We start from the raw sequence: 19,908 nt of genomic DNA, 5'->3' as shown, positions 1-19,908 counted from the left end.
TCCATCCAGGACTAAAATGAATGTTAACCAAAAATGGCCAAAATTCATCCCTTTGATAAAGTAGATCTGTTTTCTGATGACCTAGACAAAGTAGCTCTTTTTCTGCAAATACCATCTGCTCCTGAAGTCTTTAACCCAGTTCATCAGTGGAGGGCAAGGGAGAGATCATTCAAACCTTCGCTGTGCATGAATCCCACAATCATTGTTTTCAGCACTGGTATTAGAGCAGGCTCTGACTCTCCCTTCCCTCCCTCGGCTTGATGTCAAAATATCCTGCCTTGGTATTATGAAGAGTCTTTGTGGCACCTTAGAGACTAATACAATTAATTTGGGCATAAGCTTTCATGGGCTTATTTTACCTTGTTAGTCTCTAAGGTGCCACAAGGAGTCCTCGTTGTTTTTGGTGATACAGTCTAACACGACTACCTCTCTGAAACCTGCCTTAATATTATGATTATTTATTTACGTAAGAACAGCCATACAGGGTCAGACGAAAGGTCCATCTAGCTCAGTAGCCTGTCTTCTGACAGTGGCCAGTGCGAGGTGCCCCAGAGGGAATGAAGCGAACAGAGAATCATCCAGTGATCCATCCCCTGCCGCCTATTCCCAGCATCTGGCAAGCAAAGGCTAAAAACACCATCCTTGCCCATCATGGCTCATAGTCATTGATGGACTTATCCTCCATGATCTTGTCTAGTTTTGTTTTTTTGAACCATGTTACAATCTTGGCTTTTACAGCATCAAGCCATTTAAACTGGAGGCTAGCGTCACAAGGGAATTTGATCACCATTCAGACTGACATCAGAGAAAGTGGTGCAGGTCTTCTCCTGCTTTAACTTTTTGCCTAGTCTGGGGTAGGATCTGACTCCAGATGAGTAGGCCATTAGCTCTTCTAATATTTATCTTGCAGTGGCACCTCGGAGCACCAGTTACTGACCAGGTGTTCACTGTGCTAACTTCTGTACAAACACAGAACAGAGTGAACTGACAATATCAGCAAACTAAGCATAACAAAGCTGCTGAGCGCTTCAGGGCAGGGACTGTGTATGTGTGTTTCTTTCATTTCACTTGTGGTGCTAGAATGAGTAAATGCAGAGAATTGATTTCTTCCCACAGAATTCACTTGCTGCTTTTCCATCACAGCCGTTCTCTCCAGAGATATTTACCAGCATCAACTTGCCAGGGTCAGGAAGGCAGTTAGACCCGCTCCCTCTCACTGGCATGAATGGGAAGGACAGAAATGGTGCCCAACTCTTGTACAAACTATGTCTTTTCTTCTGCAGCAAGATGCCAAAGACCCTTACTCTTCAGTGGGTCTAAGCTCCAGGTGCAGGGGTCTGTGGAGTGAATGCGTGTTTGATAACATGGCCAACCTCTGGACCTGCGACATCCCCATCTCCTACCTCAGCGAGCACTCTGGTGAGTAAAGGATTCACTTTGGTGCTGCCTGAATCAGGGCAGCATGGGACTTCAGATGATTTTGTCCAGGATTTTAATTTAGGACATAAGATATATCCAGTCCAGCATGTGAGTGCTTTTCTCTAAGAGCCCCATCCCCATGAGATTGCCAGGCTTGGGATCTGTGCAAGGCCAGCAAGAATTCTCTAACTCTTATGACTTTGGGCTCTCTGAGATACTGCTAGACCAGTATCCAGAACCTCATGGTAATGTTGGACTGTAAGCTTTTTGGGAAAGGGACTGTCTTTTCATTATATATATGGACAGCACCTAGCATTAAGAGCTCTGATCTCCCTAGGAACTACAGCAATTTACATAATAATAGTAATACAATGAATTCCTTTCTTGCCCCTGAGATCCTGAGCTCTCTTGCTGAGCTGCAAACCGGCTTCTTGGGTTAGCTCTCAGCTAATCCAGCCCCGTCAACCAACTCGTTCCCTATTATCATTGAATGTTAGCTTTGGTTTTAGGGTTTTTCTCTGGATGGCCAAGTGACTTGAGCTTAGTGTAACCAATCTCTGCAAAAATCTTCCATTTCTTGAGTTTTGGCGGGTTTGTTGGTGCTGCCTGAATAACACAAGGTCCTCAAACTGGGGGTTGGGACCCCTCAAGGGGCTGCAACATTATTTCCTGGGGGGGGGTCAAGAGTGGTTAGCCTCCACCCCATACGACGCTTCACCTCCAGTATTAAGTATTTTAAAAAGTGTTTTTAATGTATAAATGGGGGAGGTTGTACTCAGAGGGTTGCTGTGTGAAAGGGGTCACCACTGCAAAAGTTTGGGAACCACTGCTCTGGCACAAGGTCTTTCACTGAGGGTCTGTCTATACTGCTGAGTGTTCCATGATAGGCTCGCATGTTTGTGATCTTGTGCTTGCCAAGCCACCTGCAAGGATCCACACTGCAGGGGTACACTTTTCCCATAGCCACTGCAATTACGTGAGTTTGGTGCTAGGATTTCTGGAGACGTACCCTGGCTATCTTAGCATGTTACTAATCGGAACTGATCTAGGAAGTGTATGTCTGTCCTCCACAGAGTCCTGTGTAGAAGCGCTTTTAGCCTGCCCACCACATTTAGCTGAGGCGCTTCCAGCTCTGCGCACGCCTCGCTTCTGTCTTTTTCGGCAGGGCTCTAGTCTCCAACCTCCGCTCTCCGTTTTGAGGGTCCATAGCTTTCATGCACTCTGGTAAGATTTGGGCTTGTCACCGTCAAAGAAAAAAAGAGCTGAGTATCAATGTGGACAGCCCAGTGAAGACTTCTGCTCCATGTACATCAGCAAACAAAAAGGAAACAGAATATGAATGGGATGGAAAGCGATCAATTCCAGTGCTATTATAGAAATCAGTGATTTACCCTCCCTTGGAATGCTGTGAGAAGTACCAGTCACTCTATCACAGAAAAACTATAACAGAAACAGAGGAGCTCAGAGATGGACGACAAGAATGATTAGAGGCACAAAGAAAATTCCATATAAGGAAGGCAAAGAATAAGGGACATGGTAGAAGTATACAAAATAAAGACTGGTCTAGAGTGGGTAGGTCGGGTACTGTTATTCACTCTAACAGTAAAAGAACAAAGGGAAGTTCATTTAAATTGAAAGGGAACATATTTAAAACTGAGAAATGCACATCCTTTTTTACCTAATGCATAACTAACCTGTGCAACTCATTGACCCCAGGTCTTGCGGAATCCAAGACTCTAGGAACGGTAAAACAAACAAACAAAAAAGGATTAGACGGCCAAGTTTGTTTAGGGTCTCAGCATACATGATAAAATACAAGATCCATAGCTTGGCACAGAAATTTGAAAGTGTCACCCTTATCTTGCAGCTAACGTTGCTATGCACAAATGCACAGTACGTGGCTGCACAGCTCTGAAACCTGCTGTGCCTATGTAACCCAGAGATGAGTATGTATGACAGTTCCCCTCCTGTGCCTTACCTTAGAAGATGTGAGTTGGTTACAGACCCAGATAGGCAACTTTAACTCAAGCTGTAGGTGCTCATGCTTTTGGCTCCAGAAGTTCAATTCATAGTATGTCAGCGAAGAAATCTTCCATCTTGCATGCACGGTCTTGGTTGTCAAGTGTGGGATGGCTCCAACAAACCAAAACATTTGCTCCAGGACCAGGCTCAGGACAGCTCATCACGGAGCGTTATTCCTGTTTCAGCTTTCACACTTCATCTCTCCGGATTTCTAACTGGAGAGTTAGTAAACAAACAAAAAAAAACACAACAATTTTTTACAATACCTTTTTTCTACTTTTTCAAACTGCTCTTCTTCCAAGAGGGCTGAATCACTATGGCTCCAAGTTTTGTTTCTTTTTTTAAATTCACCTTCAGGTGGGTATGATGCCTGGGAAATTTCAGCTTTAAAAGTGAACTATCCAAAACCTTTGAGTGTCTGAACACAGAGGATTATAATGGAAACGTTATGCAATCTTGGATACATTTTGTCCTGCTCTGCTGCTTGGATCTCCAAGCATTTTCGTAAAAAGAACAGGCGTACTTGTGGCACCGTAGAATTTGTATAGTCTGCACACTGTGGCTCTCTTGTCTTTCCAGCTGCCCTGGTGATTACTCGTGCTTTGGTGATTGTGACCGGCATTCTGTGCCTTGGTGCGGTGCCCTGTTTAATCGCAGGAATGAAATGCACCAAGTTGATCAGTGACCAAGTGCATCAGAAATACAAATTCTCCTTGGCTGCTGGGATCCTTTTCCTTCTGGGAGGTAAAATCAATGTTTTTATTTAATGCAAGCATAGTATAAATAGTCTTGGATCTGCATGTATACACCCATCAAAGGGGCTTGAGTTTGGTAATTCTAGGGCTATGTCAGGGTACTGTCTGAGGTTCATTCCTGGATATTGACTCAGAGTCCTGGGGTGGGATTTGAAAAGCACAAGGCACTGGTTTAACTCTGCCCCAATGCATGTCAATGGAAATTTTGATATTGACGTCAGTCAGAGTGACATTCAGCCAGTGCGGAAAGCTTTTGGACACTCCACCCATTGCCTGTCTGCAGGCTCATGACAATGGGTGAAATCCCACCCCGAATGCAATCATGGCTTGTGACAATGGGTGAAATCCCACCCCAAATGCAATCATGGCGAAACTCCCTTTGGCGTCAAATGACCCAGAATTTTACCCAACGATGGGCCAAATTCAGCAGCAATGTAAGTAATTGTATAAGTCCATGTCACTTAGCATGGTGTAGCTAGCATGCCATGAAGGTGGAGTAATAGCAGGGAAACAGCCAACTGATGTTTGTCTGCTATTTGATCTTCTACCTTCTGACACCCTCCTATTGGTTTCTCTCCTGCTATCACCCCACCATCATCCGGCCATGTTAGTTACACCTGTTTACCCCCAATTACTGGCGCAGAACTCACATCACCATTTTTCTTCAACTCTGATGTTGGCCCTGTATGTCTTGGCTCTGTGAGTACAGAGCTTATCTTAATGCAGTGTCAAGAGGCACCATTCAAGCACCCGATAGCCAGTGTGTTCTCTTGAATGTTTTTGGTTCTCGGGTGGTACTTATTTGCTCTGCTTCACATTTCTTCTCACTCCCTAGAGGCAAAACTGCTGTATTAAAACCCAGTGCCACAGCGTAGTTGTGACCGATTTGTATGTAGCAGGTGCTTAAAGCTTGTCTACATTCAGGAATAGCTATTCCTCATTTACTCCATGTGTGGATGCTCTTATTCCAGAAGATGGATTAAGCTAATTTGTAATAAGGCACTTGTGAGGGGGTGCTCCAGGCATGTGTTGCCAACTACCAGAAGCCCTGGTGCCTTGGTACACCCCACGCTATGAAGCAGCCCTTTTGAAAAAGAAGTTCAGTTTGGAACTCCATGAAGTTAATCAGGAAAAAGCTTTCAATGCACACCCTACCTTATTCCAAATTAACTTTAAGGTGTAGACAAGCCCTTATTTACCTGAGCACTCTCTCCAGCTACTGCATTTGTATAGTCCCCAAGTAGCAAAATCTACCTCCGACAGTCTGCTAAGTCAACCCCTCGTGCCTTTTTACTCCTAGGTGCTTTAGAAGCTTTTCTGTTGTCACAGCTAAAGTAATGGGAAGCCTGTTTTTCCAAGATCTCTTCTTCATTGCAAGGACACATTGCTGATTGTGCTGGCTGGTTACTGCTCTCCCCACAGACGTGGCTGCTTTGCAGTGGTGCTGTAAATAAATATATACCACTAGACTTTCTGCACCAGCTGAACAACGCGCAGGACAAGTCCAGGGTTGGGGCAAAAGTGGCTGTAAAGTGGTACATCCCAGTTCCTGGCGCAAGTTTGTCTTGTAACAGCTGCCAGCAGCCCTCGTGAGCATTTAAGTAACCAGGATTTTCTAGCTGCAGGGGTACCCTGGCCATTTGCTCTTTTCTTTCCTCCACATCTCCTCTGCCCTAGGCCCGGCTGGCATGAGGCAGGGGGTTACTTACCATGGTGGTTCTCCACCAGATCGCTGGATCTGCCAAGCTTAGGGATGGATTCTGTGACTTGCTAAGAGCTCTGTGGATTGGGGGCCATGGTTTGTCAGCCTTGGTCAGGGTTACACTGCTACTTTATCCGCTGACTATGCAAAAAATCAGGTCAGCCAGTGGCTATAATTAGGATTACCATATTGCAAGTTCCAAAACAGAAGACACTGCCCGGTGCGGGGAGATGGAGAGGCAGTACATTTGAGGAGTGCCGCAGGAGGTATTTGGGGTGTGTGGGAGATGGTATGTGGGAGTGTGGGAAGGGTGTGTATACTGGGAGGGGTATTTGGAGGGTGCAGGAGGGAAAATTTGGGGGGCGTGTGTACTGGGGGGGGTTGAGAGTACTGCAGAGGGTGCGTGCAGCCTCGCTCTTGAGGTTGGGGTCAGTGTCGCTCCCTGTCACAGTGGCAGGGCTGCTGGTGCAGGCCCGGAATGCAGCACCAGCCCATCAATCTCCCTGACTGCCTCCCCTCTCCCCAGGATGGGGCGTCAGGGCCTGACTCTGGCATCCCCTTAAGCTGGGCGCTGTGGCCCTGTGGCAGGACAGGTGGCCCAGCTGAGAGGCGCTGTGGCAGCTCCGTTTACTTGGCGAGCTGGGTCGCGGTTGGTGGGATCTGATGGCCAGAGGGCAAGGACCATGAGCGTGGAGATGGCTCTCTTTGAGCTGCAACGTCTGTGCCACAAAAGTCCCGGACATTGCCTCTTATCTGAAAACTCTCCCGGGACAGAGAAGGTGGGGAAATAAAAAAAGGCAATGTCAAGCTATGGTAACCTTACTACAATGCCACTGTAGTGCTGCCTTTGATACCTCAGCACCACTAATTTCTATAACTGGAGGATTAGTTATAGACAAGGCTTAATTTATGCCAGGGGTTCTCGAGGCTGAGCGTTCACAACTTTGAGCTTGGAAACTCAGAGCCCCGGCACCTCTGGTCTCGGCAGGTCAGAGCCTTGGCCCCTCTGGGCCTGACAGGTCAGAGCCCCAGCACCTCTGGGGTTGCTGGGTCAGTTATGAAAGTAAAAAGCATTGTTTGAGCCCTGGCACCTCTTTCATTACAAATTAAGCACTGGTCATAGGATTGAATCATATATTATTAAGCCTTTAGTGTCATAGATTGGAACTTGGCTGGTTAGACAAAATGCCCCCTCCACGGGTATATTATCCAGGTCTCTGATGTCTGGCTTTTTAAAAAGGCTCTTCCTAGGCTTTCCTGGGATCTCAGACTGGAGAGAGCTAGTTCTGCTCCCCCCTTTCCAGTCTTTCTCTCTCTCTGTAGATTGACGCACAACAGCTCTTGCTCCTTTCCCCAGTCCCTCCCTGCTGCTTCCATCTCCTAACACTCCTTTCAGCCTTACTAGCGCTGACGGTTTTTAACACCCGGCAGCCCTGGTGTCACAGAGTCACCGGGCGATGCTCTGGAACTACTCCATACAAAGCCAGTCAGGACTCCGGGGAAGTCTCCTCTCTGTGAGCAGACTGTCTCCAGGGCAAGAAGTTTACACAGATTTGACCTTCCTGGGTCCGAGCTCGGAGCATTCAACATTCCTTTCCACACTATGCACTTCCTACTGTGAGTCCACGCAGGCGGTTTCCTGGGGAAGCCAGAGGGCCCGGCACCCGAATTCCGCAGTCAGACGTGACTTACAGGCAGTCAATAAAACTGAAGGTTTATTAGACAGTCTGAAACAGAGCTTTTGGTCCAGAAACAAGACCCCTATGTCAAGTTCATATTGGGGCCAGGGAGGCCTGACTCCGGCTCTGGGCCATCCTCTCTTTTCCCAGCCAGCTCCAAACTGAAACTCTCCAGCCCTTCCTCTGGACTTTGTCTCGTTCCCAGGACAGGTCCCCTGATCTCTTTGTTCTCCTACACCTTCAGTTGGCACCTTTGCAGAGGAGCAGCCCAGGAAATCAGTTGCCAGCAGACAGGGTGATGGCCATTCTCTGTGCAGACAGCATCACACCTGACTTCTAGGGCTCTGCAAAATTCACACACCCTTATCCCACCACCTAGATACTTAAGACCTGCGCAGGAGAAAATGAGGCACCCACACAGTATTCAGATAAAACATTAAGAACATTCCCATTTCATCACAACTGAGAAGAACAATATCCAAAATGCCACGTATTGTGGGCTGAAACCAGTACCAGGACAGTGCTGGGCCCACAGCCTGCCTTAAACAGCAAGCACACCCTCTTACTGGTTCAGTGCTATTTCCCCCCCTATGTTTTGGGGAAATATCCCATGATAAATTATATGTATTTCTGTACAGAAATTGAAAGCATCAACCTAGCGTCTATTAGGGTGCCACCTTTTTCCCAAGGGGTTAATGCCTGGTTTCTTTTGCAGGGCTGTCAGGAGCAATCGCAGTTCTCTGGTATGCAGTGGACACTGTTCAGAAGTATAGGCTAGAGGTGAGTTTTGAGCCTGGAAGAAGCATAAGAACGTAAGAGTGGCCATGCTGGTGCAGACCAAAGTTCCATCTAGCTCAGTAGCCTGTCTTCCTACAGGGGCAATGGCAGGTGCCCCAGAGGAAATGAACAGACCAGATAATCATCAATAATCCATCCCCTGTTATCATACCCAGCTTCAGGCAAACAGGCTAGGAACACCATCCCTGCCCATCCGGGCTAATAGCCACTGATGGACCGATCCTCCATGAATGTATCTAGTTCTTTTTTGAACCCTGTTATAGTTTTGGCCTTCACAACATCCTCTGGCCAAAGAGTTCCACATCTTGATTGTGAATTGTGTGAAAAAATACTTCCTTTTCTTTGTTTTAAATCTGCTGCCTATTAATTTAATTTGGTGAGCCCCTAATTCTTCCTTTTATGAAAAGGACTAAATAACACTTCCTTATTTACTTTCTCCACACCAGTCATGATTTCAAACCCTTTTATCATATCCCCCTTAGTCATCTCTTTTCCAAGCTGAAAAGTCCCAGTCTCATAATCGCTCCTCTTATGGAACCCGTTCAATACCACTATTTATTTTTCTTGTCCTTTTCTGAAACTTTTCCCATTCCAATATATCTTTTTTGAGAATGGGCGACCACATCTGCATGCAGTTTGCAAGATGTGGGCATACCATGGATTTATATCGAGGTAATGTGACATTATCCGTCTTATTATCTCTCCCTTTCTTGAGTCCCAACATTCGGTTTGCTTTTTGACTGCCTTTGAGTGACTATCCATTGAGTGGATATTTTCAGAGAACTATCCATAATGACGCCGAGATCTCTTTCTGGCGTAGTAACACCTAATTCAGACCCCATCATTTTATATATATAGTTGGGAAGCAGTGAGATGTCCTTGTAGTAAGATGTTCAGGAAAGAGTTGCTTTTCTAAATTTTCTGCTGCTTCTAGCAGGCTACTTAAATTACACCCTTTTTCCCCAGGAAGCCCCACCTGCCCACCAACAATCCGGTGGGCTGCCTGGACTCATTGCTGGGAGAAGAGGATAAATTGCACGTTGTCCTTGGTTTGACTTTTCTCCCAGCTGATATTTACGTTACCAATTGTTTCTTTTAGAATCCATAGGAAAGGATTAAATAATCCAGAGTCATACAAAAATCTAGTCTTTTCCTGTGCAATGCCTTTCACCCAGTAATTTATTGATTGCCGTCTCCAGTTACACAGGACTGAAATAAGCAGAGAACTCTGCACTGAAGTTCACTAAACGGTGCGATTGCGAGTTACCTGGAGGGCCTGGAAGTTTTGATGCCTGGATCTTTTCACCAAGGTTCATGAGAGACAAGTGGAGACAAATGTACTAGGTGCTGTACACTGGACTTCACTGCTTGTACACTAGAGTTCACTTTTCCCCATGCTTGAGATTGTTAATTTCATTGAATGGGGCTCCACCAATCTACCCTGGTTTGACTACACCTGTTATCTTTTTCCTGTTGCCGAAACGGGCACTTATTCTCCATCAAATGCCTCAGTGACACCCACGGCCCTGCAAAGTGTCTTCGTTGTACTAAATTAAAAACTTGAGCTCGCCATGACACCGACTTTCGGCTAAAAATGCTTCTCATGGAGAAAGCTCTGCAGCCACCTGAGGAGAAGGGCAGTAAACCATCTCCGTCATGCCCCCATGTGAAGTCAGAACCACCCTAATGCTCCTCTCAGATATACTCAAAAGGGTAAATGATCTCCCGCAAGGTCTTTAGCCTTGGTGCTGACAGCGCCAGCAGGCATCTCTGACCACCCAGCACCTCAGCAGCGGCTCACGTCGGGCGCAAGGGCATAGACCTGACTTCCTGCAGTGGAAAGCTCTCCTCAACACCAGTCCCACTGACACCGACGATGGACCCGGTGCCGGCTGCGTGTTCCACCTCGGTGTTGACAACCCCTCCAGGAAGCTTCATGAGTGGGGTGCAGCCTCAGGCAAGGTGAAAGGTGGAGCGGGTGTGCTGTAGCCTTTTCGGAGCATAGCCATTCCAGAGGGATACACAATGTTCAGCTATTGTGGCTGTTTGCCACTTGCTGCGTTGGTCGAGGTTAGGCAGAGTGTTTATTCTGAGGACCAAATAATTAATCATAACAAGATCTAACGGCTGGAAGTAGAACTCAACAAAGATAAAACTGGAAATAGGGTGCCAGAAAACTGAGGCTAATCGATCATTGAAACACAACCCTAAAGGAGCTAGTCAAGTCTCTGTCACTTGGCGGCTTTAAATTAAAAAGAGAGGTCTCTCCAAAAGATATGGGTGAGTGTTCCTGCCCTGTGCTAAGAAGGAAGTCTGGCTGGATGGTCATTATGATTCCCTTATGCCCTTAAAAAGCCATGAATTGATTTAAAAGGCAAAGAATTTAAATAGAACCTTTAAGGAATGGGTGCCTAAATCCCTTAGGCCCTTTTGACGAGCAGGGTCCAGAATGACTGCTGCCTCATTTCTCATGGCATGGATCATGACCATAGGTGCCAGCTTCCTCCAGACCCAAGGGACAATCAACCCCCGTGCCCTACCCCACCGCTTCCCCCAAGCTCCACAATCACCTAATCTCTCCCCAGCCAGTTCCGCCCCTCTCCCCAGCGTGCCCCATTCCCCCCTCCTACTCCCTCCCAGAGCCTCCTGTACACCGGGAAACAGCGGGTGGTAGGCGTGGTAGGGAGGGGGAGGTTTTGATTTGCAGGCCATTGGTGGGTGGGAGGCGCTGAGGTGGGAATTAGCTGCCAGTGGGTTGTAAGCACCCACTTATTTTTTTTCTGGAGCACCCACTGAGTCAGCATCTACGATCACAGCAGCTCTTTCAAGTTCTGTACTATGCAAAGCTGTGACTACTGGTGTCATTTACCCTTTTGTCAGTAATTATTGAAATATTGGAACAGCTTCCCTTGACTTCCATGTGCTTTGGATGAAGCCTTGTGTGTTTTGACAATGCCCAGCACATTGTGGCTGCTACTGCAACACAAATAAACAACGATAATGGTAATTCACACAGCTTCACTGTGTCTTTCAGACTGCCAGAGCCAAACCCAAGAGAGCTCTTGGGCCTCAGATAAATAACCTTCCCCAAAGGATAATGGCAACACCCCAGGAAGGGAGAGGCGCTAGAAGAAGTGATTAATTCCTGTTGGCTCAGTGTTTGATTTCTCAGTCATGTGACTGGCATGGCAAGGACATCCGGACTTAAGGGGATTTCCCCCCCCTCCCCCAGCTAAAGAAAACTAATGTTTGAAGAATGTATGAATCCCATGTCTGTGGGACACAGTTCTGCATGGTGCTGGTCATCATGATTAGCTGGGAGCACAGCACGTAGTATCTCCATTTCTAGGCATTCCTCCACCACGGCATGGCGGAGTAAACTCTAACCGCCACTGCTGCTCCCTCGCTCTATAACCAGTGTGTCCTGGACTGTGCTCAGAATTTAACCTCTTCGCTTTCTGTCAAAGGTGTATTTTTCCTATTGATGGTAATTCACTTGAAGAGCTTTTAGGGCCTGCTCAGTATTATCCCTGCATCTCCTCCATGATCAGCCGTGAAGGCAGCCACCATAAGGATGTCCTTCCAAGAGACACAGGGCTGGTCTGTCTTCTATCACCCTAACCACACTCCCTGCCCACTGAACTTACTTGGATTTCACTATATTTACTATACTTGGTTCTCCATCAATTTCCCACAGTTCCCCGTTAGATCTTCTCCACACAACATTCTCCTTTACCGGCTCAAAAACTCATCTCAACACTTCGTTTTCAAAGGTTTTCTGCTGTCTCTATCCCGTCTTAGTAAATGCTGACGTCTCACATCCATACAAAACAATAGGCCTTGATAGGTGAAGCCTAGTCTTTTTCAGTAGATGTTTGGCGCTGAAAATTCCAAGCAGGAGATAAGGGGGCTATTTCACAGTGGGCAGAGTTCATAAGAGCAGCTACTCAAGTTCAGATGAATTCGCGTGGAAAGTCTATTTGGGAGGTGAGTAGTAAATTGTGGGCGCCAAGAAACGAGGGTTCAAAACTCCACCTGTAATTATACACACCCCAAAATATGGAGGCCACAGTCAGCAAATCTGGCCCAGTGAAATGCAAAAGGCAATTGTGTACAGTGGTTAATGTATGTTTAATGATGCCAGATGTGTGGCATTGAATGTTGCCTTGCAGTGCCTCACTGTGGTGCCTGTAGGAAACCCACCAGATAGCATATCTGACAAACAGAACTATAAGTGGGTTGCATGATAAGCCCAGGAAATGTTAACCCCACTGTGAGCGTAACCACAGTTACACGGCCTTATTCCATACAGACCACTCTGAAGGAGAGGAAGGTGTCCTGGCACTAGAATGGACAGTGGTCTGTGGTCTGGGCAGCATATTGAAATATGGGCTCTGGCACTGCACCTTGGACCTGCCTGCAGGTCTTGGTGCTTTGCAGTGTGGAAATATTCTGTTGCCCAGTGTCACGGATCCACAGTATCGGTGCTCCGCTCTGAGCCGTTGAACTGTGTCTTGGGGGAACCAACAAGTCTGACTCTTCCTTTGTCCACTGCCTCCTGTGACTCAACTTCTGGGGCATCAGCACTCCTGCTTCACGTCGTGATCTCTGTTCATTGTCTCCGAAATAGATTCCTGGTAGAGACTTGTCCACTCTTCAGGGATTTATGCACATCACTAAGTATTTACAAAAATAACAGGAGTGCTAGTGGCAGCTTTGTGGATACAGACTAATATGGCTGCTGCTCTGAAACTAAGTATTTACAGTGATAATCAAGCAGTGTTTTCAAAACAGTTGATTTTATTAGTCAACTGGAACACACATTGGAAGGCCTTAGATTAGCATAGAGAAATGAAGATTAAAGCATAGACCATCCTGGTCAGCGAGAACACCAGCCAAATTGAAGCAAACTCCATTTTCAGGTGCTCTCTCTCTCTCTCTCTCTCTCTCTCTCTCTGACTTCCTTCCTTTGTAGCTGCATGTGAACGCTGCACAAGTAACAGATCAACACAACACAAAGACCTTCTAATAACACTCGTACCAGACAAGCCTTGGAAGAGACTAGCTGCAGGTTTATGTGAATTCAGAGGACATTACCTCATCATAGTGGACTATTTTGGTAATTGAGCCCAGACTCTTTTTGGAAGCCAAACTTTTATTCCCCCGCCTCATACGTTCCAGTCCTTTGTTCTTGAGCTGGGGTTTCTGCTCAGCTTCCTTGCTGAAAGGTGGGGAAATATATGAGTAACTGGCGCTTGCATTGTGTCTCTGGCCCCCTTGTTTATCTGCATCAGTTTCAACTAGTTCCTGAATGACTCTTCATTCCACCCAGAAAGGGAGGTGACACACAGGTTTATATCACTGAGCTTTCTCGCAGTGCTTTCCCGGGTAGCCATGCAAACTATAAGGGAAACTAAGGCACATAGCGTGGTAAAATATTACAAAAATTTCCCCTTTCATCGCCAATAGCTAGTCTTTATTTAGTGCTATTGATTTGGAATATTTGAATATAAGAGCTGGCACACTGGTACAGGCCAATTGTCCTGTCTCTGAGTATGACTAATTACAGATTCTTCAATGAATCCCCACTAATCCATCTTCCTAATTGTGCAGTGGATTTCCTCTTGCGTGTGGCCTAACAGAACAGCATGTTGTCTTACCATTTGTCTTACCACAGCACCAAAAGGCCCTCTTGTCCCCTCAGGCGTTTGGATTTTCTGTGCTATTGCAATTCACACCCGGATGAGACATGATGTCATCTTTCTGGCCTAGCATGTGCTTTACATGGAGTTCTTCGCGTCTTCTTTCCTGATGGGAATATTTATATAAAAACAGCTGCTTTGTTTCTGAAGCCTCATTTTAGCCCAGCTACTGAGTAAAATACGAGCCAGTTTTGGTTATAAACATGAAAATTATCAGTCTACTAATGTGTCTTATTCGGGGAATTTTTTTATACTATCCAGATGACAGTCATGGAGCTGATATGGAATGTTATAAGGACTGAGCCATGATTATTTTACCGCCACTGTATGTCACTGATTCAGTCAAGGCTCCTCCAAGCCAGTGACTTGTCAGGCTGATGTGGTTAAGGGTACATCAGTTTCATAGCAAAAAAAATATGAGAGTGAAGTAGGCAGCATGAGACAGCCTCAGCCTAGTGGTAAGGCACACCGTTTGCAGCTGGGTGAACTGGAAAGGCCCTTTCAGTGGGAGATCGAGTGAGATGCAGAACCATAGCCCATTGGATTGTAGTCAAGCACCGTAAACTTTCAGCCACTGCACTTCAAGAAACTGGGTGAGTGAGAGGCAGTTATTCTCTATGGATTATTAGAATTTCATGTGTGACTGTACCTGTAAATTTCACTGTTGGTAGGGACTGTTTTGTACATGCTGTAACATACCGGTGTATAATTCAGAGCAGTAAGGGGCTATGTCACAACCCGCGTAAGCATGCAAGCCATTCCCCACATGTATTTGTGTAACTGCAGCCTGCCAGGCCTAACCTGGCTCCCACCAGCCTTGGTTATACTCCAAGGTGACCACCACACACTTACTCCCCAGAAATCTAGGTTCTGCACTGTCCAGCCTTCTCCCAGACAGACCAGCAATATTGTTTGTTATTCCTTTACGGAAATAATATTTTCCGTATTTTGGTGCTACATGAGTTTTGAACATGCACGCTTAATCATACAGGGAAATCTTATAATCTCACATACAACGTTGCCAGCACATTATGAGTTTTTGCAGATGGTACCTCAAGAGACAGACCATGTGCAAAGGCTATTACAACAGGGTGTAGGGTGTGAATTACGGGGGGGGGGGGGATCTATTCCATCACACGTATCTTTAATGCTCAAATTCAGTGGGATCTGTAAGGAAAAGCAGCACACAGGCTTCCCAGAGACGAGTGCCCAAGCACACACTTGAAAGGCAATAGTACCCTGGCTTGTTTTCCAAAGCTGGAGGTTATCAGAGAAGAGGGCTGTAACCACTTACAAAGTGACTTGATCCATGCAAAGAGGAGTTGGCACTCTCCAGAAGCTGCCATGGGTGTTGTACGTGATCTCAAAAAGAGACAAGCTGCCCCAGAGAGCGTTTTTTACAGAAGTCTCTCGGGCCAGTCTTGCGAAGGTCCCCGGGTGAGAGATAGCCAGACCCCTCGTAAACTGGAGATGTGTATAGAGTGTTTTACAACAAATATATTTTCTGCTAAAGGCATTTGTTCTAAATAAGCACTATTCTGTTGAAGAAGGCTGTTTTGGTCACCACTGTCATTGCATTGGTGAAGCTTTCTCCCTGCTGCCTCGAAGTGGTGTCTCACCTCAGGCTTCTTAGTCCTGAGTTCTGTATCTTAGCATCTGGTGCCGGGAACACAAGGGGTGCTGTCCTTTTTGGGAATTGTTTACTAACAAATAATATGTCAGGAACAGCCATCTCCAGAAGGGGTTACCCGTACAACCCAGCTCCTGGTCTCAGAGGGGGGGCATTGCAAGAGTCGACCCCAAGAGACAGGTGACAGCCCAAGGTCTGAGACTTTGAAGGGGTGCACACGGAGTCACCAGGAGATGTCAGAGACTCCAAGTCCAGAAGGGAGCATTGTGCTCCTCGTGTCTGACTTCATGTGTAGCAAAGCCAGAGAAGTGCCCCAGAAGACGTCCAGAGCATTTAGCCCAGTAAACCTACCAGACCCTGCTGAAAAATTAACTTTGGTGCTTACAGCCAGCACCTGGTATCCACTGAGCTCAATGTCTACCTTCCGTTTTAGGTCAGTCTTGGGATCCCAGGGGTGACCTATGAACTGGGCTATTCATATTGGATGGCTGCAGCCGGCACCATCTGCGTCTGTGTGACAGGGATCCTGCTTATCGTTGCCAAATGTCCCAGCACCCATACGCCAAGACTGGAGAGGAAACATCCACGTGCTTGCCTGCCATCCGTCTCCCAGAGGAAAGGTACCTACCTGTGACTCTGGAGCTGAGCACTTCACTCCCTGGCAGCCACTGGAGACACAGGCCTTTACTTTAGTGCAAGATGCTCTGGAAAACTTAGTTGAAATTTTGTTTTTTATCAATGTTTACTGTCCCTCCCAGCCCCAGTTTTTGACCAGTTCTACCATACCCCAGTGCTGTGAGAAGCCCCCTCATTCCCTTGGGAGAACAGTCAACATGCACATTGACATCAATGGGCGTACACAAGTATTGTGTAGTATTGAAGGATTTGCACTCGTGTCCAGAAGGAGGGTCAGGGTTGCACTGCGGGAAATGGTCAGGCAGCTTCACCAAATAGTTGTAGAAACTGTTAAAGCTGCAAATCACCTTTGGGGCAGGAGATCATCCCAATGACTGTGCATAGCGATGAAGGATCATTGCAGGGCACTGTGCTCTGGAGAAGCAGGGCTAGCCTGGGGACAGAAGGCAATGCCAGCCGCACTCGGTTTCTATCTGTGCTCATTTCTCTTTACGTGTGTGTGTGTAAGCGCAAATAGGAGAATCTGCGTGAACTAGGTGCAATCAGTGTCTCAGCAATGAACTGATTAGCCCTTAGATAAGAGCCGTTAGAGCACTATGACTAAGCAGGGGTACTTCTTTCCTTTTTGCTCAAGCGAGAATTAGACATTCCTTTGTTTTCAGCTCTTTTTTCACATTAATCTATTACAGTTACACATTACAGTGGAGGAAACCTTATTTACTAAAAGAAAGCAACAAACGGTGTTATTTAAACAAGGCTGTAGAAAGCCCTACAGATGGAGCTCTACAGATGGAGCCCTACAGATGGAGCACAGAATAAATGGCACCGGCTCGTAGTACTTTGTTTTGCGTGGTCTGCATTATTCAGCTTGCTTAACTACAAAATCTTTGAGAATATGGCACCTAGTTTTGGGCAATCAAACAGCTTGTATGGAAATTCTCTCTCACTGTTATGGCCAGGTATTAATTTAATAGAAAGCCAGCTGAGCTCCTCATCTTTCTGCTAGAAGCAGAATTTACTAGGCATCCAGGGAGACTAAGACTAAATTAAGCACATAATGTCAGAAGCACAAAATGTTGGCCTGACTCTGCTCCCCACTAACAGCACTGAGATTTTGGGTTGGGGTTTTCCAAGTAGCGTCGCAAGGGAGTTAAGACCTGGCATCCAATTGTGAACCTAAGTCCCTTAGGCTCTTTTGAACACCCCGGCCTTCACCCCGTAGTGACTCTGGGAAGGATTCGGGAGTTGTGGTGGATATCAGCTGAACATGAGCTCCCAGTGTGACACTGGCCAAAAGAACTATTGGGTTTCTGGGATGTGTAAACAAAGGAGTATCGAATAGGAGCAGAGAGGTTATTTTATTTCTGTGTATGGCACTCGTATCATTGCTGCTGGACTCTTTTGTCCAGTTCTGGTGCCCACAACTCAAGAATAAATTGGATAAATTGGAAAGGTGTCAAAGAAGAGCCAAAAGAATGATTAAAGGATTGGAAAACATGCCAGACAGTGATAAACTCCAGGAGCTCAATCTACTTGGTTTAACAAAGAGAAGGTTAAGTGGTGACTTGAGCAAGTGTACGTATCAACATGGGGAACAAATATTTAATAATGAGTATGACCCTGGAAGACAGGGTGCGAGTTCATGCCAAGGCCCGGGACTCACTAAATCCATAAAAATGCATAGCTGGAAACCAGCCTTGCGTACTGGTTTTAGCATTATCAAAATCGCTATTAGATGTAAAATTAATTAAAATGTGTTTAGAGTTTATAAAATGCTTGTAGGGTACTGTGTGTGTTTATCTCACTTATAATCTCTAGAGCCCATGGTAAAAAGCTATCTTATGTTATTGCATTGTAAACCTCTGTAATTGTGTAACTCAATAAAGAAGACTTGATTAATGTAAAGTAGTCATCATGCATAGAGGAACAGTTCATGGAAGGCAAAAGATGTATTATGTAGCAGCCAAGCAAACTATGTTGATTTCATTTTCCCTTCCCTCCAGGAACTCATCCCATCGGTTTTGGACTTTGGAAAGTTGGGGATATGGCCTTTCAGGAGGAACAGAATGTCTCTTATGCTGCTTGGTTTCTGAGTGGCAGGGACTCCTAAACATAACCATTGAAAGCCCCATGCTGGTTAGCTGGGATTAACCTTGAAAAGCCATTCAATGCTGAGAGATTATTACCTCTTTGTCACCTTTTGAGACCGTAGCCTGAACTCACCTGTGTATATGAATTGCCTGCTTTAACTTATAAATAACTCTCTTGTTTCTTTTTTCTCCTTAATAAACCATTTGTTAGTGTCTTACAGGATTGGCTGCCAGCATTGTCTTTGGTGTGAGATCTAAGGTACAAAGTGATGTGGGCTAAATGATGTTAGGGCTCTTCTTCCTTTTCTTGGTTCTTGTCATGCAGACAGAACGTAGAAGAGCAGAGCCCGAAGTGCAGGCAATGCAATGTTTATTGGCATTACCAAGCAAGCATAATGCACAGTCTGTACACCAATAGACTTTTCCTGTCCCCTTCCTCTTTTTTAGCAGCTCGGTTATACCTGTAGTGCATGCCCCGGCAACACCCCTTGCAATTTATGGGCATGTTTTGTTTTGGGGGGTTGTGAGTCTGGGGTCTTCGATACTACCTCTCTTGTACCCCCATGAGAAGGCTAGGGAGGGCGATTGTGTACTGACCAAGGTCAGGCTTTTCTTTGGTTTTTAGTGTTTCTTATGCCACTCCCACAATCCCTTTTGCCTCCTCCCAACTGGCTGCTTGAGCGTCTGTTATGATAGGAGTTGAGGCAGCCGCATATTAAACTCCCACCAGAACCAGCAGCACTTTAGAGCTCGTTCTTATCTTTTCTCATTATACTAACAAACCCATCTGGTTGGGCACAATCAACACACAGTGTCTTTTTTGTCACACATATTAGTAAGGATATAAGAATATCAAATGGGCAAACAAAACCCCAGAGTCTATCTCAGAAAAATATTAAAGCCTGAATGCTATATTATCATCACGGGTGTCTTGGGACTGGAATCAACCTGATTATTTTGATCTCTGGATAAAGTGAGCATTTTTCACTAAGGCCAGTCTGGGTAGGAAGATTGATTCGTGACTCCAGGGGCACTGGGTTGGTGAAATCTAGGGTGTCTTTACTGCTTTTTAACAATGTGTCCTGAGCTTGACACTCTCCCTTGGGAGTCACTCCAGACAACGTGACTATGGGCTCGTCAGCCTAGCAGACAATGGTATAACACGATCCAGTGGCTTGATGCTAAAGCTAGACAAATTCAGACTGGAAGCAAGATGTACATTTTTAACAGAGCAATTAAACATTGGAACAATTTATCAAGGGTCAGGGTGGATTCTCCATCACTGAAAATTTATAAATCAAGACAGTGTGTTTTTGTAAAAGCTCTTCTAGGAAGTATTTCACGGGAGGTCTCTGGCTTCTGTTATACTGAAGGTCAGACATGATGATCACAGTGGTCCCTTCTGGCCATGGCCTGGGGCTAGAGCCCTCCTGATGGCGATTGGCACTTAAGTATTACAAGCAGTGGAATTGAAA

The 19,908-nt window shown here is 46.0% G+C and overlaps 1 protein-coding gene across 1 annotated transcript in view; it reads left to right on the top strand.

The window, feature by feature from the left end:
• LOC127038894 (claudin-16-like) overlaps positions 1 to 18,581 on the top strand; it is a 29,646-nt gene extending 11,065 nt beyond the window's left edge. The window contains exons 2-6 of the mRNA XM_050931963.1: positions 1,284 to 1,419; positions 4,021 to 4,185; positions 8,293 to 8,357; positions 16,141 to 16,327; positions 18,347 to 18,581. Of these exons, the coding sequence (XP_050787920.1) occupies positions 1,284 to 1,419; positions 4,021 to 4,185; positions 8,293 to 8,357; positions 16,141 to 16,327; positions 18,347 to 18,453 (660 nt within the window). The 3' untranslated portion in view covers positions 18,454 to 18,581. The remainder of the gene's footprint in view (positions 1 to 1,283; positions 1,420 to 4,020; positions 4,186 to 8,292; positions 8,358 to 16,140; positions 16,328 to 18,346) is intronic.
• Positions 18,582 to 19,908: the final 1,327 nt, after the last annotated feature.

This window comes from Gopherus flavomarginatus, chromosome 21 (assembly GCF_025201925.1).
Source record: "Gopherus flavomarginatus isolate rGopFla2 chromosome 21, rGopFla2.mat.asm, whole genome shotgun sequence".
Taxonomy (NCBI): Eukaryota; Metazoa; Chordata; order Testudines; family Testudinidae; genus Gopherus; species Gopherus flavomarginatus.
This window is presented reverse-complemented; position numbering and strand designations above follow the sequence as displayed.